At 51.2% G+C, this 26,046-nt stretch overlaps 1 protein-coding gene across 6 annotated transcripts in view; it reads left to right on the forward strand.

Annotated features, from left to right (window-relative positions):
• CRIP2 (cysteine rich protein 2) overlaps positions 1–26,046 on the forward strand; it is a 63,160-nt gene that overhangs the window by 16,952 nt on the left and 20,162 nt on the right. For 2 of the 6 annotated variants that reach the window (XM_005279110.5, XM_005279109.3), the window contains exon 2: positions 23,470–23,564. The exons of 1 other annotated variant lie outside the window; for it this stretch is intronic. In XM_005279110.5, the coding sequence (XP_005279167.2) occupies positions 23,470–23,564 (95 nt within the window). Of the gene's footprint in view, positions 1–899; positions 1,209–4,951; positions 5,216–10,973; positions 11,060–11,173; positions 11,280–23,469; positions 23,565–26,046 lie in introns of those variants that run through there. 3 more of the 6 variants (XM_065554748.1, XM_065554746.1, XM_065554745.1) reach the window with 3 other exon arrangements.

Below are 26,046 nucleotides of genomic sequence, written 5' to 3' on the forward strand. Positions count from 1 at the left end.
CTCTTAGTGCCTCTGTGAAACCAGCTGGAAAATCGGATTAGCACCTGGAGCCTCGCAGGAAACTAGACACTGCCTCTTAGTTGAGTGTCCCTGGGATGCTGCATCGCCAGCCACTCTGCTTCCGAATGGCAGAGAACTGCGCTGTGCTGGCGGGTTCGATCCCCGTTCCTCCATGGTCCTTGTTCCTTGTGTGTTACTTGGGATGCTCTACTGCAGCCCCGCCATGCTGCATGCTGTGTGTGGCTGGGGACTGCTTGTGCTGTGTGCCCAGCGCCATGCTGTGCGCCCCAGGCCCTGCCCCAGATGCATGCCCCCATCCTTCAGCGAGGGGAGGACTGGTAGGGATGGACCAGACCGCACTTGCATGGTGCTGTGAGTAGGCACCTGCCACCCGCTCCTCTCAGTGCAGCTTCAGACCCATTCTGTGTAGCTCTTCTGCTGTTTTCCCTGCTCTGTGTTTTGCTGACTGGACAGCTACTCTGTCAATCGCTGCTCACAGACCTGTGGCCTCGTAATGACATTGTTAGCTATGGGAGATGGTCTCTTCCCAGCCCAGTGCTGCAGAGGGATGCACTCAGAATGGTTGCAAACTGTGTGGGCTGCTCTATGAAATAGTTCCCATGATGGGCCCGGAGCCTCATGGCCGAGCTCGGGGGGAGCGTGTCTGACCCATACCAGCAGCTTCCCACAGCTGCAGCCAGGCACAGATGTGCTACTGTTTCTCAGCAGCAAGAAGATAGGGGAAGGCAGTGTCGGCAGGAGATGGCCTGGGTTTTTTTGTGTTTCTTGTCCCTCACTGGCTGACCTAGGCCTGCTCATTAGAGCAGGAGCCAATCCAAGCAAATCCTCCTTGCGTGATGCTCAGATGAGCAAGTAGCTCTTGGCCACACAGCTGTGCTCTCTTTGCCAGTGTCCAGGACAGAGGGGGACACGGGAAACACGCTCTGCATATGCAGCGTTCCCACTTGGGCAGAAGGAGCCTCCCAGTGAAGAAGCTGGGAGAGGGACTTTACCCTGCGGCCCTGAGCATTGCAGCGTGGCCCAGAGGGGCTGTCGGCTTTTATGTGTTTTTTTCTGAGCTGGTTTGCAGAAGGTTTTAGCAGCCGCTCCCATATTTTTGCCCTGACTCTAGTCCACAGGCAGTGCTTGAAGACGGGTTGTTGGAGTGGAGAGAGACCTGGAAGAGGTGGGAGTGAAGCTTGCAGCAGGTGAGGTGCTCTCAATGCAGCCACCACAAGCAGCACATTCAGGCAAAGTGCAGGACTGAGCAGTGCATGGATTGCCTCTGCTGTCATGGACACCGCCGGGAGGTGCCATGCCTGGGGCAGAGAGGGAAATGCAGTCTGATCTCCTGCATGTGCTCACTGGGCCAGGCTGCTCCCTCGATCCCTGCTGGGTAGCACACGTGAGAGCCCCACTCCAGGAGTTCTAGGGAGCTCTTGAGAGCTGAGGCGCTGAGCAGCTCTTGTGCAGAGACTCCCCTGTCCTGGCCATAGGCACACTCCCAGAGAGCCTGATGCTCGCGCAGGCAGAGACTTGACGGTGCCCTCTGTGCATGGTGGACAATTAGGTGTAGCACGGACTGGGTAAGCTGAGAGACCAACGTGCTTGTGCTAAGACTCCGACTTGCTAGCTTGCTGGGAGGCATGCAGCTGCTTGTGCCCCTGCAGAGAGGCCCTCTGGGTGGTGTATACCCACAACTCTTAGTTTGAGGCTCGGAGACGCTGGGAGGCACTAGCCCTGCTGGCTGATTTGTAGAGCAGTAGCAGTGTGGGTCTCTGAGGCTGGGTGAGGCAGGGTGGGCACCGTTTCCAGATAATTCCCTTTTGGACCAGAAACAGGCAGAGGCCCTATAGCTCTGGGAAACGCCAACCCCACTGGGGAGAGAGCTTGGGTGCCGGGTTGCAGTGTTCTCTCAGCTGCCTGTAAGCCCCATCTTTAATAAGATTAAAAGGGTTCTAAAGCTCTTGAGCCTGGTGTGTACCTGATGGCATGAGTGGACTGCCACTGGCAGGGTCTTTGTCCCAGGGAGCGTCAGCTCGTGGTCGTTGTGCGAGCTGAACTCTCTGCATGTCCACTCAACGGGCTGGTGGCTACCTCGGGGGTTTGCTTGCCCACCTGCCCAGCCTGCTGGCAACTGAGCTAGGGTAACTATATGTCCCATTTTGGCCCTGTCCCGGCCATCCCAACTTTTTTGACAAAACTAGGCATTTTGCTCTTGCCAACTGATGATCAGTTGGCGAGAGCAAACAGGACAAATGCCCAGTTTTGCCAAAAAAGTGGGGTGTGACCTCTGGTGGGGCACGGAGGAACATGCGAGATGGGGGCGAGCAGCAACGCCAGCCCTGCGCTGGAGGAGAGGCTAGGGAGAGTGGCTTGGGCCAGCTGGCCCTGTACATGGGCAGGTGGCGGGGTCTAGGATCAGGCCTGAAAGGGACTGTGGGCGGGCAGTAGCGGGCCTTAGGCTGGCCTTGTGTGCTGGGAAGAATGGGGACCTTGGGCTGGCCCCGTGCAGGGAGAGCGGGGGGGGGGGTCCCTGTGTGCAGGTGGGCAGCGGGGGACCTCGGGCTGGCCCCACACTGGAGGGGGTAGGGGGACCTCAGGCCAGCCCCAGGCAGGAGGCAAGGAGGGCTCGGGCTAGCCCCGTGCACAGGTGAGGGGCGAGGCAGGCTTCAGGCCAGCCCATGGGGTACCCTGTTTTCTGTTTGGGAAAATATGGTCACCCTAATGTGAGGCCCAGGGGGGGATGGGGCCACTGTCTTCAGTGGGTGGAAAATGGCGAGTGTGGACTGGTCCAGGCTGGGCTGGGAGGTAGGTGAAAGCACCCCCCTGCTGTCCTGTGCTCTCTAAGCTGAAGTGTCAAAGGCTGGCATGTGGGGGTGCCAGGCTGCCATCCAGAGCATATTCACTGGTCTCTGAGCCCAGCAGAGGCAGTGCTTTGCCTGCTTGTCAGTCCAGCCTGTGCCGAGTTTCGGGCTGGGTCTCAGTTCTGGGGCAGCCCCAGAGGGTTTTCCTGGCTCTCCCTTGGTAGTGCAGAAATGTTAGCACTGCCCTGTGTCCCCCACCCTCTCCTTCAGCAGGGTGGCCATAGCTCTCCTGGTAGGGATCCGCCCGCTGTGGGAGGAGAGGGAGCAGTGACTCAGGGAGCTGAGCTTCCAGGGAGCCAAGACTCCAGACAAAGGCCTGATTCATTCAGCCGGGTGAAGCTGTCTGTCATTCTGTGACCGCTCCTCCAAGGTGTTGGCAGGGCAGAGAGGCCTTGGGGAACATGTCTCTGTCCGGAATGGAGCAGGGCTTGGCAGTGGGGCTGGGGAAGGGGCGGGCTACTACAGCCTGTGCCAGCTGGGAGCATGTCAGCGATTGGAGCAGGGGACTTGGAGCCATTACTTCTGGCAGGGAGCATGCTGGGGTTTACAGGAAGGAGCTAGGAGTCGAGAGATCTAGACTTTCAGCCCCAGCTCTCTGACCGTGGGCAAGTTGTTCCCTTGCTCTGTGCCTCAATTTCCCCATAGGTAAAATAGGGATAATGCCTCCCTTACAGAGGAGCTGGTACTATGTATGTTGTTGATCTGCACTTGCTGTCACTACCCCTGGCTTGGGGATGGATACCCGGGGTCCCTCCCTTTCTGATCATGTTGTAACAGATCATTGGTAGGGGGACTGGGGTTTGGATGACTTTCCCTTTTCCATCTCCAGGCTAGGTGTTGTGTGGCTCTAGGGATTCCCCAGCTCTGAACAGAGCAGCTGCAGCTGCCACAAGAGTTGGCTGGGGAATTGGACCCAGGAAGCCGGTGAGCCTCCCCCTGCTGGTGGGGCTCAGTGAGAAATGTTGTAGATGAAGGGGGTTCAAGTATCACTTCAGGAGATTCCCGAAGGAAACACTCTCTCCACCAGGCCTGAAGTGCAGCCTCTTAGGTCAAGGTTTGGCTGCTGTGATGTCCAGCTCTTCCATTTCCTGTGCATCACCCCCTAAAATGGGCTCCCTGCTGACCTGCAGGGGCAGTGCTGAGCAGAGATGTTATTAGTGGCTGCCATGGTTCTATCCCAGGAAGGTTTTGCTGCATCAGGAGAGGTGTCGTGCCCAAGGCTGCCCTCTCTGTTGAGTCAGGGGCAGTATCCTGCCTGATAGGGAGCTGGTCACACCACCTCTGCTCATCAAGCACCTGTATGTAGGGTGACCAGATTGCCCGATTTTATAGGGACAGTCCCGATTTTTGGGTCTTTTTCTTATATAGGCTCCTATTACCCCCCACCCCCATCCTGATTTTTCACGCTTGCTGTCTGGTCACCCTACCTGTATGTCTGATCGAGCTGAGGCCCCAGGATTAATTTCACAGCCAGGGAATCTGTGGTCAAAGGCAATTGGTCACCTTCCTCTGAAGACTGTGGTGTTATTTGAAAGCTGAGCAATCAGGTGTTGCAGAAGGTTAGTTTGGAAGATGAGCACATCCATCCATGAGCCACAGCCTTTACCCATTGATTGATTGCAGCGCGTGACATCCAATGGTGTTGCACATGCAGACTGCAGGGAGTAAGGCTCTTCCTCCACTTTGCCCATCATTGCCAATCACAGGATTTACATAGATCGCAAAGTTTACCTTTTGCGAGGTTCACTGCACCTTGGGCAGGTATTGGGCAGCAGCTGTCTCTTAGGTATCTTGTCTGTGCTGGTGGTTCTGAATCTGGCTAAGGGGACGGAACGTGGAGTTCTTTACTGCTGCACTCTGTGCAATAAAAAACACATTGTAGTGTTTACTGAGTGTCTTCATTTCCCCTTTTGGAGGGAACACTGAGCTTCTGTGCAGGCAGCTGGCAGAGTGTCGCTGGATTCTGGAAGTGGAACATTACATCATTGCCGCATCCTGTGCTGGAAATCTGGCTGCTAAATACAGAAATCTATTTTCTGGTTTGGAGTTTGGTTTTTTAAAATTCTTCCTCTTCTCCAGGCATTTGGACGCTGGAGGGCGGTTCTTGTGCAAGTTACAGAGCCCCAGACACAACAAAACCTGATCCTTAATACTGCTGGAGTCTGTCTGACCTCCCTGCTGGAGACCTGGGGACCCCTTGCTGAGTCACCTCCCTGAATCTGAGGGGAAGGGGCAGCGGATCCTATTCCCACCTGCATGGGTGGCCTGGAGTGTGTTTCAGGTGGGGTGACAGGCACCTGGCGCAAGGGTCAGCCCAAGGCCTCAGCACCACTTCAGCCCTGCTTAAGGTGTGTGCAGATCTGTTACCATATAGACCACTTCCAAATGGGCACCTACTTATTTGCCAGAGTCTTTGCATCAGTGGGAAAAAATCGCAACAAAGGGCACAAAGCCCACTTTTGTTCTTTCATTGGTCACTTTTCGCAGGCTGACGAGAGGCGGCTAGAGCAGCAAAGGTCTTATGTCTGCTGGTTGGGGTGGGCCCTGGAGTACAGACAGCTCCTGCTGGGCAGCTGCGAGCTGAGAAGGCTGTTTCTCCTCCTCTGAGTGAGTGAGTGATATTACTGGAAAACTCACTCCCCTGTCGTTCCCTAGCCCTGAGCCCTGAGCCTAGCTTAAGGCCAGAAGGGAGCACTTGATTATCAGTCTGACCTCCTGGATGCCAGAGGCCACTCAATGCTGTATACAGCCCTGTTCCCTGCCGATAGTATTCAGAATGGGCGGAATTCCCTGCTAACCCGTAGCTACAGCAATGTCTGTACAGTACAAAGGCTATCTCTTTACCAGACTCTGAAAGCAGCTATAGCTGTAGCAGGGGCCATGTCTGAATCAGCCATGGAAAATCTTTGGCATAAAGGAAGAATTAAGATTCAAGGGCTAAGTTTTACATTTTGCTCCATCAGTGGTGCAAAGGGGACAGAAGCTGGTTTAAACTGCCCTCCCTGATTCTGTACCTGGTTCTGACTCCTCACCAGTTCCAGCAAAAGGGATGTGCCATGGAGGGAAAAGACTGTGGCCTGGCTATGCTGCACTCCGGTGATCCCCTCTGGGGCTGTTATAGCTGAGAGCAGCCCCTGGGGCCAGGATCTGGCTTTAGGAATTTAATGCATTTCAAGCAATAGAATTGCAATGTGCAGATCTGTTAAAGATGGGAAGCAGGACAAGAGTTAAGTGGGTGCTTGGCTGATTTCAGATGTCAAACCCCCATCACCCAAAAAATAGGGGGCCAGCAAAGAGGACAGAGCTGCAGAAGTTATGCTCAACCTGCAGCAGGTTAGTAAATCTATCTCTGCTGTGCCATGCAAGTCGTTGCTGTGCAACTCCCCAAGCTATTTTATCCCTTGGTCTTTGCAGCCTGGCTATTAAATCAGTTATGATTTGCAATGGGACAAACCAATATGGCCTAGCATGGGAGCCCCTAAGCTTCAGCGCTCTTGGGTGCTGAGTCTCTTTACTGCGGCAGGTGCCTCTGAGGACTAGAGTTTTCCAAGAGCCATGAGTCTGGCAGGCGCTTCTGAGATGCGCATGGGTGTGTGCTCAGATCCATTCCCTCTGAATCAGCAGCATGACTGTCGCCATTCTGGATGTTGACTCTTGTGCTGGTGGTATTCCTAGGAATGCCATCAGAGCATCGGCCTACTGCCAGTCCTGAGTTGCCCCTTCTGGAATGTTCAGAAACAGCCATCTGCAACGGTCCATCTGCGAGGAGAGCAGGCGCTGGGTGGGTGCGTGAAGCTGGCCAGGGCTGGAGCTGTACTCCTGGGTTGTTCCGTGATTGTTCTAGGGCTGTTGGAGCACCTGGGCATGTGATTCCAGGTGTTTCTCAGCCAGTGTGGAGAAAGCAAATGGGGCTGGAAAGGAAACAAGAAAATGTCTCCCCTGAAGGTAAGGGACATTTTTAGCCTTCATCCCAGTCATAGAAGATTAGAGTTGGAAGAGACCTCAGGAGGTCATCTAGTCCAACCCCCTGCTCAAAGCAGGACCAACCCCCAACTAAATCATACCAGCCAGGGCTTTGTCAAGCCGGGCCTTAAAAACCTCTAAGGATGAAGATTCCACCACCTCCCCAGGTAACCCATTCCAGTGCTTCACCACCCTCCTAGTGAAATAGTGTTTCCTAATATCCAATAGCCACCACTGAGAACAGCTGAGCTCCATCCTGTTTGGAACCCCCCTTCAGGTAGTTGAAGGCTGCTATCAAATCCCCCCTCACTCTTCTTTTCTGCAGACTAAATAACCCCAGTTCCCCCTCATAAGTCATGTGCCCCAGCCCCCTAATCATAATCGTTGCTCTCCGCTGGACTCTCTCCAATTTGTCCACATCCTTTCTGTAGTGGGGGCCCCAAAACTGGACGCAGTACTCTAGATGTGGTCTCACCAGTGCTAAATAGAGGGGAATAATCACTTCCCTCGATCTGCTGGCAATGCTCCTAGTAATGCAGCCCAGTATGCCATTAGCCTTCTTGGCAACAAGGGCACACTGCTGACTCATATCCAGCTTCTCATCCACTGTAATCCTCAGGTTCTTTTCTGCAGAACTGCTGCTTAGCCAGTCGGTCCCCAGCCTGTAGCGGTGCATGGGATTCTTCCGTCCTAAGTGCAGGACTCTGCATTTGTCCTTGTTGAAACTCATCAGATTTCTTTTGGCTCAATCCTCCAATTTGTCTAGGTCACTGTCATAACTATAAAGGGAAGGGTAACAGCCCTCCTGTGTACAATACTATAAAATCCCTCCTGGCCAGAGACTCCAAAATCCTTTTACCTGTAAAGGGTTAAGAAGCTCAGGTAACCTGGCTGACACCTGACCCAAAGGACCAATAAGGGGACAAGATACTTTCAATTCTTGGTGGGGGGAAGGCTTTTGTTTGTGCTCTTTGTTTTGGGGGTTGTTCGCTCTTGGGACTAAGAGGGACCAGACATCAATCCATGCTCTCCAAATCTTCTGAACAAGTCTCTCATATTTCAAACTTGTAAGTAACAGCCAGGCAAGGCATGTTAGGTTTATCTTTGTTTTCTCAACTTGTAAACGTTCCTTTTGCTAGAGTGTTTATTATCTCTGTTTGCTGTAGCTTTGAACTTAAGGCTAGAGGGGGTTCCTCTGGGCTCTTTGAATCTGATTACCCTGTAAGGTTATTTTCCATCCTGATTTTACAGAGATGATTTTTACCTTTCTTTCTTTAATTAAAAACCTTCTTTTTAAGAACCCGATTGATTTTTCCTTGTTTTAAGATCCAACGGGTTTTGGATTGGTGTTCACCAGGGAATTGGTGGAGGAGTCTCTCAAGGCTACCCAAGGAAGGGAGTTAGCACTTGGGAGTGGTGGCAGCAAAACCAGATCTAAGCTAGTAGTTAAGCTTAGAAGTTTACATGCAGGTCCCCATATCTGTACTCTAACGTTCAGAGTGGGGAAGGAACCTTGACAGTCACTTTGGACCCTATCTCTACTCTCCAGCATATCTACCTCTCCCCCCAGTTTAGTGTCATCCTCGAACTTGCTGTGCTATGCTGCGGCCACGTCTCACACACTTCCATGGCAACGTACCGTGACCTCACATTGCTTCTCACTGGGATCCAACGGTGGGAGAGCCAGGTGTTGGAAAGAAGCAAAAGGCTGGGGCTGGGTGTCAGGGAGCTCTGGGCTGGCACACTGAGCAGAGCCCTGCTAATTGGTCCTAATGATGGGAGACCCATGCAAATTAGTAACAAAATTGGATTCCGAGAACAAACACAATTCTGGAGCAGGGCTACTGTCTCAGAGAGCCCTGCAGTTGTTCGTCTTACCCACCGCAGTTGGGTTTAATTATTTATGACCATCCTTAGCCTGCTAGTGAGCACTCTTGAGTGTGACTGGGAGCAGTGCTGAAGTCTTGGTAATGCGAGCACTCGCTCCAGCGCATCTCTTCTCTTTGCCGATAGAGGGGAGGAGATGGCTGCTGGACAGGAATGAGTTAGGTCCTGTTGGATCTTCAGTAAATGCAGGTGGAACACAGAGGAATCCAGTGGCCCAGGGTACAGCTGGGTCGCAATGTTGTGTCTGTGTAAGGCAGCCCCTCCTTTCTCTGTCCTGATTGCAAAGTAACTCTTCCAAGGGGGAGGGATAGCTCAGTGGTTTGATCATTGGCCTGCTAAACCCAGGGTTGTGAGTTCAATCCTTGCGGGGGCCACTTAGGGATCTGGGGCAAAATCAGTACTTGGTCCTGCTAGTGAAGGCAGGGGGCTGGACTCGATGCAAGGTCCCTTCCAGTTCTAGGAGATAGGATATCTCCATTAATTTAAAAAAAAAAAAAAAAAAAAAAAAAAAGAGCAGCATGTCAGTGTAATGAACAGTATACTGGAGACTTTGGTATGTGCTCTGGTTAGTACTGACCCCAATTGGCATATAGAGGGTCTCTCAGGGTGCTGTTTCTTGCTAACTCTTCTGCGCTGCAGGCCCTTTATCTCTCTCCTGCATCATCTCCAATGCCATATGTCTGTTGCAGCATTGGGCTTGCATGGAACCTATGCAGCCATGGCTATAAAGAGCTTTGGGATCATTTCCCCCCATCCCCTGTGATGGGAGCTTTGCTGTTGATCCAGTTCCATCCTCGCTTTGTGGCCTGGGCAAGATGATCCGCAGCCAAGTGCATGTCATAGGAGCCAGGACCCTGGTGCTTGCTGAGCTGACTCTGGGATGACAATCCCACCGTAAGTAACAAGGAACAAGCACACAAGTGGAGAGGGTGCTGGGCAGGGTGCCTGCCCTCCCAGGTGGGAAAGCAGGTGCTCTAGGCAGGCAGCTGTCCAAGGGGACTCATTGCACAGAGAGGCTAAAGGAGAGCTAGGTTGACTGAGGATCCATGCGTATCTTCCCTGCAATGGAAGGTTCCATACGAAGAACTATGTTGGGGGGACTGTGAGGACGCAGAGTGAAGTGCTTGAGTCAAGAAATACCAAAATTCATGTTCCTGTGTAACCTTAACTCTGCCCCATGGGAAGGTCACATTATGATGCAGAGTTTAAATGACAAATGGCCTGCTATTTCTCAAACCTAATACCTGACTATTTCTCTGCTGTAGTAACATACCTGATGCCTTACTGATTCCCTCACTTTTAATGGCCATAAGTCTCACATGGAAAACGGCACCAGAATGTCTCACTGCAGGGGAACCAGGGACCTTGCTGCAGGCTGACCTCCTCGGCCTGGAATCTGAGGAAGGGAGGCAGAACGGAGCACATTTGCCATGGTGCAATAGCAAAGGGACCAAAGTGGACAGCATGGTAGACTAGCCCCACTGTTTCAGGCATACAGCTGTAGTGGAGCCCCTGGCGGAAGCAGCAGTGGATGTGGATGAGTGTACGTTGTGTTGGGTGGATGGGTATCTCACTGCACATCCAATCCTTGATTAACTTGTGTGAAGCCTGCACTGGTGCTGTCCCTACAGAGGACTGGCTGGATCTGGGATCTGATTTGCCCAAGACCATCCTTGAAGAGACTCACAGCAGATATTGAGCTGGCTGAAATCTCAGCATGTTGCTTGGTCCCAGGAGGGTCATAGTAAGTGGGCTGCAGTCTTGACTCTGTGCTGTGCCTGAGGCTGTACCCTGGAAGGGGATGGCAATTGTGTATTTATGGAGCAGATAAGGTGAAGCAGCAGGAAATCGGAACTCTTGTTTTCTCTCTCTGTGTGGTGATTTATAGGACTCTGAACTCAAATGGGATGTCAGTGCCCTGGAAGTGGGTTGGGTTTCTCCAAGCTGTTTCCTCTGCTGGGAATAAACAATGCAGCCTGGAAAACTCTTGCTAATCCATTGGCTGACAGCCTGGCTAAGAGGTGGCTTGTTTGCGCTCCCTGGGGAGCGTGGGGCCATTGTGCAGAGCAGGATAACTGTCTGCAAACATCTGCCACATGGAATCAGAGAGCTCAGCTGCCTGCACTGTGGCCCAGCAGGATGTCTGGATGAGAGCTTTGGTCTCCAATGGAGGGATCTGGGCTGGGCGGAATGCCCTTCCCCCATCATGTGGGGGATGATGTCTTAGCAGGTCTTCCACTCCCCAGTGATCCCTTAACAGGGGTTGCAAGGTCCTGTTGGAGTCTGTTCCACTCCCTGGTGCCAAGGAGGAGTTCTTAGCCCTTAAGCAGCCTGAGTTTATGGTAGGTTATGATCTCAGGAGATTTCCTTCCGGGCTCTGTTATTTGTGTGGTGTCGGTGGGTGGGTGGGGGATGGGTTCTGTGCTCTAAAGATCTCCTCTCCCTCCACCCCCCAGGTTTTTCACTTCACCTCCCATCGCCAGGCCTGGCTTCATGGAGAATTGCCTGTTGCTGAGGTGCTCTGGATGTGGCTCCCGCTAGACCCTCAGGGGTCACTGCAGAGTGAGACAAAGCATTCACACACACCCCCCCCGGGTCCCAGGCCTTCCTGTGTCAGAGGGTGCCAAGCGTCCCACCTCTGTGGTGTTAGCCCGCCATCTTTGTGAGCATGGGCTTGGAGACCCTTCACAGTCCAGATTCCTTCCCTAAGGATCTGGTTAAGGTGTGGTAATGGCTGGTAGCTGAGCCGTACCTGCTCCGCCTTGTGAACAACCAGCCTGAAATATTAAAAAGCAGCTGTCCAATGCTGCCAGGCTCACAGCGAGGCTTGGGCGTGGGGGTGGAGCACACTTGGCCCGTGGCAGGGCTGTAATGGAGACAGCCTCTTTGTTGTGGTCTCTGGCCCTTTCCTGCTGCGGTTCATTGCTGTAAGAGGGCGATGGCTGTTGTTGACGTTCAGAGCAGTGGGGAGAGGAGAGTTCCTGGTTGACGCTGCTGAAATTCAAGCCAGGGGTTAGTCTGACCTTCTCTCTGCCATGACAATGCTGCTCACGCCGTTTGTGCTCCGAAACCAGGCTCCACTTACAGCTTTCATGCTCCATTTCCCTCCCAGGAGGTCTGTGGGGGGCCCGGTAATGCCAGGCAGGCTCGGTGTGCCTGCCTGTGGGGTGGCAAAGTGCCTCCAGCTGTGACCCAGGGCAGGGGGGAGCAGGTACTTAGGAGCCATGCTTGCCTTTGGAAAGTGCTTGGAGAGCCATGAATCTGTGTATGGCTAAGAATGGTTTATTTGCCATGTAGCTTCGGTTGTCTACAGGCACTTGCAGACTCCATCTGCCGGGGCATCTGCGAGCTGTGGGGGAGGGCACACTCTGAGCCCTGCTCAGCACAGGCCCTTCTTGCACACTGGTCTGTGGAACAAATGCCCGCAGGGCTGTGATGCGGGGTGTCACTGCAGTGCTGCACCCTTGTAGCCTGCTCCTCAGGAGCAGGGAATGGCTCCATGTCTTTTCCCTGGGTTCGTTGACATTGTGTTGGGGTGGGGCCTGGCTCCTGCCCTGGATTATATGGGTGGGGGGCAGTGGGCTGTTTGTGGTGAGGGGAAGCGTTAGGGACCCACATCTGAACCCAGACCCAGCTTATTGCCCTCAGCTGATTTAGCAAATGAACCTGACCTCCTTTTTGTGCTTGCTCGTGTCTTCAGCCATTCTTAAACCCTGCAGCCGCCCTGCGTCCCTGGTCGCTCAATAGCGGTCCATGCCCACAGCTGTGTTCTGTTCCTGTTCCTGGCTCCTGGTTTCCTCCCCCTGGTTGTTACCCCTGCTCCGGCTGATACATTGGCTCTGACCCTCAGCTTTATCTCTCTGCCTGGACTTGGTATTTGATGTCTAACCACAGCACTGGGTACATCCATACTGCAGTAAAAGACCCACAACACAGCTATGGGTGTCCCAAGTCAGATGACTCAGGCTCACAGGCCTTGGGCTGTGGGGTTAAATACTTTGTAGACATTTGGGTTCAGGGTAGAGCGTGGGCTGTGAAACCCTCCCTGAACATGGGGCCTCAGAACCACAGTTGGCAACTTTCACGCAGTAAATAAACACCCCGACTTTCACAATAAGCCAAAAATCAAGCTCATCCCATTTCAAACCAAGCCAGTCCCTAAGATCCCCAACACTCCGTGTGACTAGGTTCCCCCGGCGTGCAGTCTGGGACTGTTGAGGGGCTGCTGAGCACCCCGACTCTCTCCCCCCCCTTGTCCCCTCTTGCCCCTGCTTGCCGGGAGCTGATCAAAAAAAAGAAGCAACAAGTCCCACAAGCTACAAGCCAAAATCTAGTCAACAAGCAAAACCAACAACGAGTCCTTGTGGCACCTTAGAGACTAACCAATTTATTTGGGCATAAGCTTTTGTGGGCTAAAACCCACTTCATCAGATGCACGGAGTGGAAAATACAGTAAGCAGGTATAAATATACAGCACATGAAAAGATGGGAATTGCCTTACCAAGTGGGGGGGTGTCAATGATAATGAGGTCAATTCAATTAGGGTGGATGTGGCCCATTCCCAACAGTTGACAAGAAGGTGTGAGTATAAACAGAGGGAAAATTATTTTTTGTAGTGACCCAGCTACTCCCAGTCTTTATTTAGGCCTAATTTGATGGTATCAAGTTTGCAAATTAATTCCAGTTCTGCAGTTTCTCCTTGAAGTCTCTTTTTGAAGCTTTTTTGTTGAAGAATTGCCACTTTTAAGTCTGTTATTGAGTGTCCAGGGAGATTGAAGTGTTCTCCTACTGGGAGTGGCTGGGTCACTACAAAAAAATAATGTTCCCTCTGTTGATACTCACACCTTCTTGTCAACTGTTGGGAATGGGCCACATCCACCCTAATTAGGTATTAGGACCAGATAGCAACTGTGAAAAAATGGGATGGGGTGGGGGTAATAGGTGCCTATATAAGAAAAAGTCCCCCAAAATGGGACTGTCCCTTTAAAAATGGGACAGCTGGTCACCCTAACCCTAATTGAATTGGCCTCGTTATCATTGACCCCCCACACACACACTTGGTAAGGCAACTCCCATCTTTTCAGGTGCTGTATATTTATACCTGCTTACTGTATTTTTCACTCCATGCATCTGATGAAGTGGGTTTTAGCCCACAAAAGCTTATGCCCAAATAAATTTGTTAGTCTCTAAGGTGCCACAAGGACTTATCATTGTTTTTACTGATACAGACTAACACAGCTACCTCTCTGAAACCTAGCCAACAAGCAACTCACAAGCCAATTAAACCAAAAACAAGCCTAATTTCTGTTTGTTTGTTTGTTTGTTTGTTCATGGATTTGCCATGTCTGCTTAGAACCCGGGCTCCAGCCCAAATCTGAACCTGAATGTCTACACTGCAGTTTTTAGCCCTGTGAACCTGAGTCAATTGACCTGGGCTCTGAGAGTTGGTGCTGTGGGTTTTTATTGTAGTGTAGACGTGTCCTCCAACCCTCAACTCCTGATTCCTGGCTCTTGGCTCTGGCTCACTCCTTTGTCTTGGTAACTTCGCTCTTGATTCAGGGTCTGGCTGCTAGGCCTGGTCACCTCTGTGCCAGCCTCCCGCCCTGACCACGAGGCGAGACCACCCATGGCCCGGTTCCTAACAGAGAGGCGAGGAGGAATGCCTGATGCAGCTGGGCAGCCCCCACTCAACAGAGCCAGGGAGTCCCTGGGTGCATGTGCAATCCATATCGGGTTGGTGACTCTCCCCAGTTCAGAGTCTCAGAGCAAGCCTGACCTGGGGAGCCTCACTGCCCTGTAGAAACTGCACCACGTGGGTGTGTGTGTCTGGCATGTGGCTGGCTATCTCTGTGGGGGCCAGTGGCCAGGGCCTGTTGGGATGCCTGGCCTGGTCTGAGTTGCTGGGCATGGTAGCAGTAGTGTCGCCTCCCACAGTCGGGAGGCTGCCACGCTCTGCCCTCCTGTGGCTTGCGATGAGCTGAGAGGCAGGCAGCTTTCCATAGGCCTCTCCTTGGCAGTGGGAAGGATTCCTGGGATGCCGTGGAGAAGCGAATGTCTGCTTTTTAGTGCCCTGTGGAGCAGGTCCAAGGCAGGTGTGTGGGAGTGAGCTGCTCAACTCTTTTCAGCTGCATTGCAGGGCAGGGCTGAGCTGTGGAGCAGAGCACCAGGGAGGTAGGAATCACTGACTTGCTGTCCATGGTCTAGACACTTTAGCACACTCCATCCCCTTAGTGTGTGGTCCTGCTGCCAGGCTTTTCCTGTGTAGGATGACCAGATGTCCCGATTTTATAGGGGCAGCCCTGATTTTTGGGTCTTTTTCTTATATAGGCTCCTATTACCCCCCAGCCTGGTCCTGATTTTTAACACTTGCTGTCTGGTCACCCTATTCCTGTGTGAGCTGAGGACTGCTGGATCTAAGCACAGCATGCCCTCCCCTGCTCCTCACCTGTGCCAGGGAGCCAACTGGTTTGCCAGAGAACTCTGGGCAAGAGGCAAATGCTCTTAGATAGGGAGCCTGATCCAGAGCTAGCAGTATAGCCTGGCCCCAAGTCCCTGTACTGGGCCTGCTCTGAAGAGGTGGAACGAAGGCAGTTACCCAGAATGTCAAGCTCTTATCCTTTTGTTATTTGTATTGTAGTTGCCCTGGTCATGGCCAGGACCCCTGTGTCTGCCCAGTGCCCAGTACAATGAACAAAAAAAATAGTGCTTGCCCCAAAAGTTTACAATCTAAATAGACAAGAGACAACAGCTTGGTGCAGATAGATGGGTGAGTACAAATTCTTAGTTGAAGCACAAAGAGGAAGATGCTGAAAATGGCCAGTGGGGGGCCCCCTCAGTCCAAAGTTGCTGGGACTTGGTGTTTGTGTGGGTTCCTCTGGATTCCCCTTACTGAGGGGTGAGAGCCATTGTTCTCTTAGAGGTTCCCTGCCTAGTATTGGCTGCCTCCTGCTCCCCACATCACTATCACAATAGCTGCTCTGTTGGGAAGTGGGAGCCGTGGGCTGGAGCCCTAATCCATCCTCAGTCGGATAGAGCCCTGTGTGGATACAAAATTGATATCCGCGGATATAAATTGATATCCGTGGAGCTGCAGGGCTCTACCGGGAACCTCAGCGGCAAAAGCAGCAGCCTGTCGGGCCACCACTCCCAGGAGCCAGCACTCTGTGTCGGCAGCTCCTCTGGCATGGATGTACTGCCCCCAGCCCAGTCCACTGGGACAGGCACCAAGCTCACTGGCAGCTGTCCCTGGTTGTGCTAGTGAAGCGGGTGGGGCCGGGGGCAGTACAGCTATGCCACTGTACCCTGCCCCGCTCTGCTCCTAGCTCTGCTCCCGGCCCCAACCGCGGCCCTGGCTCCTGCCCCCGCCCCACAGCCTTGGCCTCCAACCGCTCCCTGGCCCTGCCCCCGGCCTCGGCCCATGGCTGTGGCTCTGTTCCTGGCCCCAGCCTTGGGCCCCTTACCCAGTCTGTGTCCCCCTCCACCCTCCAGAGCCGTGGCCTGGCTCCGGGAGGAGGCGCGGACAGGAGTAAGGGGGGTGCAATCCTGAAAAGTTTGGGGACCACTGTTCTAGCTGCTGGGTCAAATTCTTACGTTTCACTGTGCAGCTCCACTGGAGTCAATGAAGATGTGAAAGTATAATGGAGAGCAGAATGTGGCTTGCAAAGTCCTTGTTACTGGGGACTTTGAGTGAACAAGAAAGGACCCAGCTCAGCTTTCAGATCCCAGATAGTGCAGGTGTGACAGGTAGAAAAAACCTCTTTTGTCTTGCCCCCTTTTGACCCAAGGGGTTCGCCAAAGTTCAGGGTCTACCAGTTTGTTTCCATTAGGAGGAGACATTGGCGATGGATTCGGGTATTTCTTGGAGGCAGTTCTGTTTGTTTACAAAGAAGTTACATAAAGTCCTGAACACAGTAGGAATTAAACAGCAGGAGGTCGTTTCTTTGCTTGCAGTTCCAAGCTTCTTTCCAGCCAGCACTTTGCCCCAAAACTTTTTCTTAGCTTTTTCTCAGGGTCATGGTACCAGGGCTTCTCTAGTCTCACTGTGTCTAGGGCTCCTCTGTGTGCTGTGGTGTTCCAGCCCCTTCTCTCCCATATGCACACCTGGAATCAAAATCAGTTCCCTATCCTGATATTTACATTCATCCCACAGAGAAACCCCTCTGCCCACATAGTTCAGACCTCTAAGCCACCTGTTGTTTTGGGTGGTGGCTCCTGTTTTTTGGCTGTCTCTAAACAAAGGAGTCATTTAATTGTTCCCTCTTTTAGTCTGAATGGAAGGCAGCTGTTACACCCACTACCTCCAGTGAGGTTTTTTCCAAGTTCCAGCATAACAACATGTACGCAAAACAAATTTGACATCCCCCCCCACCACATTGAAGCCAATGAGAATAAATAATCAAAAAAACCCATAATGCCATTTCAGTCGCATTTAGAGTAGAAGTGCACTTGAATCCTGCTGCTTTATTTGCCTGTTTAAATATTTCATTTGGCTTTTTATGACTTCGTTTTATGGCAACTTTAATTGAATTTTACCATATTCCAGCTGTTTGTGTAGTGCCCAGAGTGTGTGCACAGAGAAAGAGAGAGAGAGGAACCAAAAACGGGGAATTAGTGGGTGTGAAGAACAAAGACAGATCCCAGCACTGAAGAGGAAATGGGAAAGAGGTGGGAGGCAGTGTAACGAATATACTTGGTTAGGCATGCAAAGAAAAGATAAGGGTAGCAAAATGAATTAATGCTGCCAGAAGGGGTTTAGGGTAGAACAAAAAGGACTTTCATATAAATATCTTGGACGGAAAAGAGAGACAGAGGGTGGAGTGGGATGGAACTGATTCAGAAACGGCAAGATACGGTACTTATTTAGATTCCTTTTTAATAACCATATAAAGCACAGATGCCTGGGCAAAGGAATAAGGAAGGTTTTGTCAATATGCTGGTAGCTGTTGATAAATCCCCCAAGAAGTAACCCTTGTGGAGGGTGGGGGGAATGTTGTATATGTGTCTGCAGGTGTGGGTGACATGTGCCCAAGGTTATAGTGCTGTGGGAACTGACTTATGGGTTTACAGAGCCACTGAAAATGATCCATCACACGCTAAGGAGAGAACCAAGAGATAGCAAAGAGTTTGAAGGAAGCCGATGAGACACCAGTCCTAAAGAAAGGCAGCATGGCCCAACCCGTTTCTGTCTGGTAAACCTAGCTTGAATCCCTGCTGAAGGAAGTGGACAAACATCAGGGGAGAGATCTAAGTGGTAAGAAAGTGCTAGAATCCTGAGTGAGAAGTGGGCCTGGCACACAGAGCCAACCAGCCTGCCTGCTGCATTGCTCCAGTTGAGTGCTGGTATAATGCACTGTTTCCAGTTGTGTTAACCTGGTGTAAGGCAAGGGGGAATTGGATCGCTAATCCTCCCAGGCAAACACGGTGAATTTAGAAAGCTAATGGCTGATGGGAGGGCGGAAGATGGTCTTCTAGGGAAGGCATTTGGGGCCTGGGGTCTTAGCACATCTTTCTCAGAGTGGGTGTGAGTGCAGTGACTTGGCCTGCTAGCTGTCCAAGGGTGCTGGGGGTAATGCTAAATAGCGACATACAGCATAGGGATGGCAGGAGGCAGGTGTGGAGCAGGGTACAGCAAGAGTCATTATGGGCAATTATTCTTCAGCCCCCTGGGCCCTCACTAGCTGTTGTTCCAAGGTTCAGTCCTCTTTTCCCTCCTGTCCAATATGCTTGGAGTTGTAGGGAGAGCCAGCAGAGAACCAGGGCTGCAGTGCCAGGAATACCTGGACAGCGCATGTTCACAGCACAGTCCAAAGGAGGGATTGCAGCTGTTCGGACTGAGCCCTGATGCATCTGAGGTGATGGTGGAAGAGGAGGGACCTTGCCACAGACAGCACCTGTTGGATCTGTCTGCAGCCAGCTCCTTGGCTCTGTCCTGTGCCTGAACACACAGCCACGGTGGTGAGGCACACGCCCTTCCTACTGCGCCTGGCCAGGGGATGACCCTGGTCCTTTTAGACATTGACTTGATGCACACTGTAGCCTCAAGGCTCAGCTCCTGCCATCTCTTACACCTGGGAATGGAGCCTCAGGCTCTGGGGAAGCTACCTGTGGCCCAGAACACAGCAACATGGCTGCTCACTAACATGGGTTGGTGTGATCACCAATCGCTGTGTGGGCTTCCCATTGAAACCAGAATCCAGTTCAAGGTTGCTGCTCTGGCTTTCGAAGCCTGGCATAGTAGTGGCCTCAGAAGGATGTTGATAAATTGGAGAGGGTTCAGAGAAGAACAACGGGAATGAGTTAAGGGATAGAAACCATGCCTTGTAGCAAGAGACTCAAGGAGCCTGGTTTATTTAGTTTAATAAAGAGAAGGTTAAGGGGGGACTGACATGGGGAATAGATATTTAATAATGGGCTCTTCAATCTAGCAGAAAAAAGGTCTAGCACGATCCAGTGGCTGGAAGTTGAAGCTAGATAAATTCAGATTGGAAATAGGCTGTAAATTTGAATAGTGAGGGTTATGAGCCATTGGGATAATTTTCTCCATCATGGCCATTTTAAAATCAAGATGGGATGTTTTGCTAAAAGATTGGCTCTAGGGATTATTTGGGGGCAGGTCTTTGGCCTGGGTTGTACAGGAGGTCAGACTAAGTGATCACAACAGTCCCTTCTGGCCTTGGGATCTATGAATTCCTTCTCTTCCATGCGGTGATGACCTCGCACAACAGCTTGCTTCCTTGGGGGAAAAAGTAGTCAACAAGCAAGAGGAGCCCCATTTCCACAAGACACAGAACTTTCCCAGAACCTGGACTCAGACTCTTGAACTTGCTGCCTTTCAACATAAGAGACCAGCACTCTTGCCACATGCAAACTAAATGCAGAACCTATCTCTTCTGCGTGGCTTTCCCCTCATGATTCCCGGAGGCACAGAAGCATTCTCACTTCAGATAATGAAAAATTCTAGCAAGCTCTGCTCATTCTAGCCAGCAAGGCTGGGGGGAGAGAGTTTGTAATGTTTAATCTTTGTGGAAGGCACAGCAAAGGGTGACCTTGCAAACCCTAGATAGGATCAGTGTTGCTGCTGGATCTGGTCTCACATAACATCTTTGTTTAATGTGCTGAATGGGAGAGGAGAGATACTAGATATATGGGCAGGAAACACAAAATGAGATTTCACTTGGCCCGGTTAAGCTAATGCATCTGGGATAAACAATCAAAACCATTCCTATTCAGTAGGTGGGAGAAGTCTGGGGAGCAGCGATAGAGAGACCGACATAAGGTCAGAGAGATGAACTTGTAATGTGACTGCACTGCACAAGCAAATGTGACTTTTTTTTTTTTTAGGCTGAATACACAGATGCTTTCCAAAGTGTGGGATTAATAGTCCCTTACTATATATGGCTCTGATGTGACCACACCTAGGTGACTGTGTTCCTTTCTGAGCTCCTTCTCCAAGAATGCTGACAACCCAGGGCCTTTAGGGATGGATTGATAGGGGAGAGACTAAAAGAGCTAAAAGTGTGTAGCTTGGCTAAGGCTTTGTCTACACTGCCGATTGAATGACAAAACAAAAGAGGGCTCCTGCCAACAAAGCTGCGTTCACACTGCTACTTGTGTCCGCACAACTTTTGTCTTTCGCGTGGGGGCTGGGGGCTGGGATGTTTAAAGTACCCATGAAAGACAAAAGTTTTGTCAATGACTTCGCAGTGTAGACATACCCTTATTAGTGACATGGCTGTGTCGCTAAAAGCTGTATAGTGTAGACAAAACTTAAGACAGTGGTCCCCAACCTTTTTTGTCTGGCGGGCCCCAGTTGACGAGCCACGGAGGACCGTGGCGGCAGACCAGCATCCGCCGAAATGTCGCCAACAAGCAGCAACGTCAATAGGCGTCACCGCCAAAATGCTGCCGACGAGCAGCAGCATCCAGAGGTGTCGCCGCCGAAAATCGGCGGCATTTAGGCGGCGACGCCTCTGGATGACGCTGCTTGTCGGTGGCATTTCAGCGGATGCTCGTCCACCGGCCAGTACGCGGGCGCACTTAGATGCCCCAGTGGGCGTCATGGCGCCCGCAGGCACCGTGTTGGGGATCCCTGGCCTAAGAGATGACTAAAGGGGCTGAGTTGGAGCAGAAGTGCTAACAGTCTACAAACGTTTAACTAGCAGCATGTTCTTTAGGGTGGTACAAAGAGGTATAAAGAGAAGCGACAAATAAAAGGGAACATCCCTGATGTTCAACCTGTATTTTCCTGCCAGTGAGATTATGAAATGGTTAGAATAGTCACCAAGGCCCAGATTCCCAAGGGACCCCCTCCCACAGATGGGGCCTGTTTTTTCCAAAGAGCCCAGCTCTGTTTAAGCAACTAAAGAAGGGCCAGACCTTTAGCAGTGCTCTGCCCGCAGCAGCTCCTGCTGGGACACCCCATTTTAACACAGGGTGCTGAACTCTCTTGAAAATCTGGAACTGTTGGAGGCTCCCAGGATGCTGCATTCCTGAAGACATCTTAAAAATCCACTGGGACTAGCAGGCAGTCAGGACTGATCCGCAAACCTACCCTGTGTACAAGGAGATCCTGAGCTCCCTGCAGTCTGGCAGTGCTGCGGGGGGTGGGGGGCAATGGTGAGGCAGGAGGGGGGCACTGGTGAGGCAGGTGGGGCGGCTGGCAGTGCCCTCTGGCAATGCCCTCGGACCCTCCCCACTCCAGCTGTCTCAAAAGGGCTTTGGTCGTGGTCTCCGTCCACTGGTCTCTGTCAGTTATGCATGTCAGGCTCTCACCAGAGAGAATGTCCCTCTGGGAATTGGGCCGATGGAAGGAAAAGGGACAAATTCTCACCTTAGGTCATGGTCAGGTCTGCTCAGTGTTGTGGTGGAGCACTGAGCCACACTGAAATGCATCGGGAGTCAGCAATTCAGTAAGGAGATGCTCCTTTCACCAGGACGTACCATGGTGCTGGGGGGCTGTGATGCAGGAAGGGTAGGCTGACAGATGAGGCTTAAAGTCAAAGTCTTGACCATTTGTGGTTATTTTCACAAGAGTCAGCCGCAGGGCTGGCTCCAGCTTTTTTGCCGCCACAAGTGGCGAAGAAAAAAAAAGAAAGAAAAACCTGATTGAGCTGCCACCGAAGAGGAAAAGAGGGAGTGAAGGACCTGCCGCTGAATTGCCGCCGAAGACCCGGACGTGCTGCCCCAATAATGGACGGAGTGCCGTCCCTTTCTATTGGCCGCCCCAGGCACCTGCTTCCTTCGCTGGTGCCTGGAGCTGGCCCTGATCAGCCGTTGACTCCAGAGTCTTGGCTAAAATCTAGTTCCAGGGAACTGTAGTCTGCTTAGTGTAGACTTCATCTGGCAGAGCTTTTGTTTTTGTGTTTTTTTGTAAAGCACCATTTATACTTGCAGAATAACAATTCTGCTGACCTAAATTTGCCCATGCAGTTTTCCATCAAACGGGATTCTTCTGCACTTCCTGACCTTATGGTATGGGGAAGTGTCTGTCAAGGCTGCTTCCCCACTCTGAACTTTAGGGTACAGATGTGGGGGTCTGCATGAAAACTTCTAAGCTTAACTACCAGCTTAGATCTGGTCCGCTGCCACCACTCTCAATGCTAATCCCCTTCCCTGGGTAGCCTTGAGATACTCTTCACCAATTCCCTGGTGAATACAGATCCAAACCCCTTGGATCTTAACACAAGGAGAAATTAACCATCCCCCCTCCTCCCTTCCACCAACTCCTGGTGGATCTAGATCCAACCCCCTTGGATCTAAAAACAAGGAAAATCAATCAGGTTCTTAAAAAGAAGGCTTTTAATTAAAGAAAAAGGTAAAAATCATCTCTGTAAAATCAGGATGGAAAATAACTTTACAGGGTAATCAAACTTAAAGAGCCCAGAGGACCCCCCCTCTAGCCTTAGGTTCAAAGTTACAGCAAACAGAGGTAAACACCCTAGTAAAAGGTACATTTACAAGTTGAGAAAACAAAGATAAACTAACACGCCTTGCCCTGCTGGTTACTTACAAGTTTGAAATATGAGAGACTTGTTCAGAAAGATTTGGAGAAGCTGGATTGATGTCTGGTCCCTCTCAGTCCCAAGAGCGAACAACCCCCAAAACAAAGAGCACAAACAAAAGCCTTTCCCCCCCCCCCCCCCAAGATTTGAAAGTATCTTGTCCCCTTATTGGTCCTTTGGGTCAGGTATCAGCCATGTTACCTGAGCTTCTTAACCCTTTACAGGTAAAAGGATTTTGGAGTCTCTAGCCAGGAGGGATTTTATAGTACGGTACACAGGAGAGCTGTTACCCTTCCCTTTATAGTTATGACAGTGTCACTCTGAGCAGTTTAACCACTGCTGTCCTTCCACCTTGGAGGTGGCTGCATTTCGTTAGTGAGCCAAGTGATTCCTGTGCCTCTGTCTAGTTGGTAGAGAGCTGTGGGGTCTTTTGGAGTGAAAGTCAGACAATGAATTTTTCCTCCACAGTCTTGTCCTTTAACTTTCCCTGATAGGTGAGGCTTCCCTAATAGGTCATATTACAGGAGAGAAGAGAAGCAAGGTGATTAATTCGTGCTGCAGACAAAGTTAGTATGTTTAGTAATGTTTGCTAAGAGCAGTAATTGCTATTAGATGCTGACTCCACCATACCTGAATCCTGGTCCTCTAGCTCGGAGTGAGGCTGCCGGGCCCTGTTCTGCAGATGTTCGCTTTTTGCCTTCTCTCTCCAGCCAAGCTGGCTCACCCTGCTTTTTCTCTTGTCTTTCATGCAGCCGAGAAAGTGACCTCTTTAGGCAAGGACTGGCACAAGTTCTGTTTGAAGTGCGAGCGCTGCAACAAGACCCTGACCCCCGGGGGCCATGCTGAGGTAAGAGCAACATTAGAGCATCAGTTATGCATTTGTCCCACCCTGGGTCAGGGGGGAAAACGTCCCAGCGGCATGTGAGCGCGTCTCAAGGTTGAGATGATGGAGAGTCACAAGATGCTGTTGCTTCTGCTGGGATGTCTAGGAAGCCTGCCAGGGTGGGGCTATTACCCCAATAACTGGGTCTCATCCCAGGAGCCAAGAATGGGCTGTAATAATATACTAGAGGGTTGCGTGCTTCATTGATTATGTAGGCAGAGCTGGACACTCAGCCACCTCCTCCCCCTCCCTGCCCCCCTGTGGGTGCACTGCCTAGCTTGGACACCTGGTTTGTGGTGGGGGGGGGGGTAGGGAGTGAGGGGCTTGTAGCAGCCTGATCTTCACTCAAACCAGGCCCACAAAGTGCCCGTGTGGTGCTGCGGGCGGAGATGGCTCTCTGGTGCCCTGACCTGGAGATCACTGCCTCGCCCCTGTATCTCAACCTGTAGAATCATAAGTTAGGTTGGTGGAAAACAGGTTCTTCCGGTTTTATGATTTTCACCAAAATGAGTAGGATTCTGCCCATTGATACCTCAAACATTCCCTGAAATTTTGGAACAGCCCGGATGAGATTTTCAAAAGTTATCATGTTGCAGACAGATGGAGAAATGCCATTGAGTTGAGTGTAAAGGCCTCGCTGTGCTCTGCTAATTCAGGGGGTCCTGGATCTTGGGACGTTTGGGAAAGCAGGAAGGTCTTGTAGCCCTTTACTTTTCCATCGCACAGGGTGCTCCTAGTGCTATCTGAGTCATCACCCCAGGTGTTTTCACTAGGCTAAATGTTGCCAGTTCTGCCCTGTGTGCAAGGTGAGAGAGGTGCTGGGGAGGGAATGGAAGATAGCACAATCACCAAACTCAAATCAGCCTTTGGGAAGATGCCCTGGGCAAATCCAAGACAAGCAGTGCTGGCTCTGAGCTAGGCAGGTTCAAACGCAGCCTTTCCAAAGCACTCCACCCAGCCATGATAAAGCAATAGAAAGAAAACCCTGTCTGCAGAGTCCCCACCCAGTTAAAATGAAAAGGAGTGGGTTACCCAAGCTCTCGGAGATGGGTGCAGGCGAGGCAGGAGTTGGAGATGCAGAGCTTTCCAACTTGCGTTCTCCATACTGCTATTAATGGATAAAAAAATCTGAATTCATTTTCAAATGTAAATATTTGGAGAAACATAAGAACCGCGGCCCTACTGAACTTTGGGAAACAACCTTGCGTGGTGCTAGGATGGTCTTGTTTAACTCTCACTTGGACTCCACTCCCTTCAGAAGCCCTTTAGGAACCTCAGTGAGCAGGGGAATTTATGGAATAGGGTTCTGAGGGCTGTTGGGGGATGAAGGTCTAAATGGGGCTGTGAGTGGGTGGTTACCCAAAGGCATGACATAATGGGGAGGGGTCGACTGGAGGCCCTAGAGGAGCAGATGTGTTTCTATATGCCACGCTGCAGATTCTCCCCTCTAAGGACATACAGCCTCTGTGTAAACTTGTACTGGGTAGCTGCAGAGCTGGCACTCCTCAGAAGGCTTGGTGGTTTTGTACTGCTTGTCTGAATCTCTTGGTTCTGGAAACTGGGCTGGATGTCTGGTAAAAGTGGACCCTGATGCTGCTGATATGGTAGCAAACACTCCAGTTAAAGTTGCAGAACAGAACCATTTCTGTTGTAACCTCCGTTTTCCCCTCCTTCCCATGCTTGATCTCAGCCGAAAGGAGAACTCCGTTGGGAAACGGGAGCATAGTTCAGTCAGCCATTGCAGTTGCTATAACAGTGTGATAAATCTGGCATAGGTGCTGGAACTAGGGGTTCTGGAGATGCTGCTGCACTCCTTGGCTTAAAGTGGTTTACAGTTTGGTTCAATGGCTCTCAGCACCTCCCTATACAAATTGAAACCCCTGAAATCTGGTCTCCTTTAGCCTGACCACTAGGTATTTCTCCTGCAGATAACTTAAACAGTGAAGAGTTGAAGCTCGTCACACATTGTCCTGAGGCTTGGCATCTTTCCTAAGATTGAGGGGGGACTTAAAACTAAACAAGCTCTAAGAGCACAGACAATCCCATCTGAACTGAAGCTACTAAGCAGAGGCAATTTCTGTTTGGGTCTTTTTTAAAAAGCAAAAACAAAAGGGAAATTAAAACCAGTTTTCCTTTCTCTCTCTCTCTCTCTCTCTCTCTTTTTTTTTTTTTTTTTTTTGAAATTGCCAAAAAGCAGGCAATTAAAAGAATAAAGGTTGTCATGGTAACATTGGCTGGGCCACTTTCACTTCCTGTGTATCTCTGGTATGTATTTAAGAATTTAAATAGTAATAAGTTACACATTTAACAAGACAACTGGAATAAAAAACTGCCCATCTGTGCAATGCATCTGTGTAGGACAGCCTTAGCCTGTAGCTGTGGACCCTTGGTATGTCCTTTGGTGCTGCTTCCACAGAGTAAACAGCCAAACTCCCAGTGATTGCAG

Source organism: Chrysemys picta, chromosome 8, assembly GCF_011386835.1.
Source record: "Chrysemys picta bellii isolate R12L10 chromosome 8, ASM1138683v2, whole genome shotgun sequence".
Lineage (NCBI taxonomy): Eukaryota > Metazoa > Chordata > Testudines > Emydidae > Chrysemys > Chrysemys picta.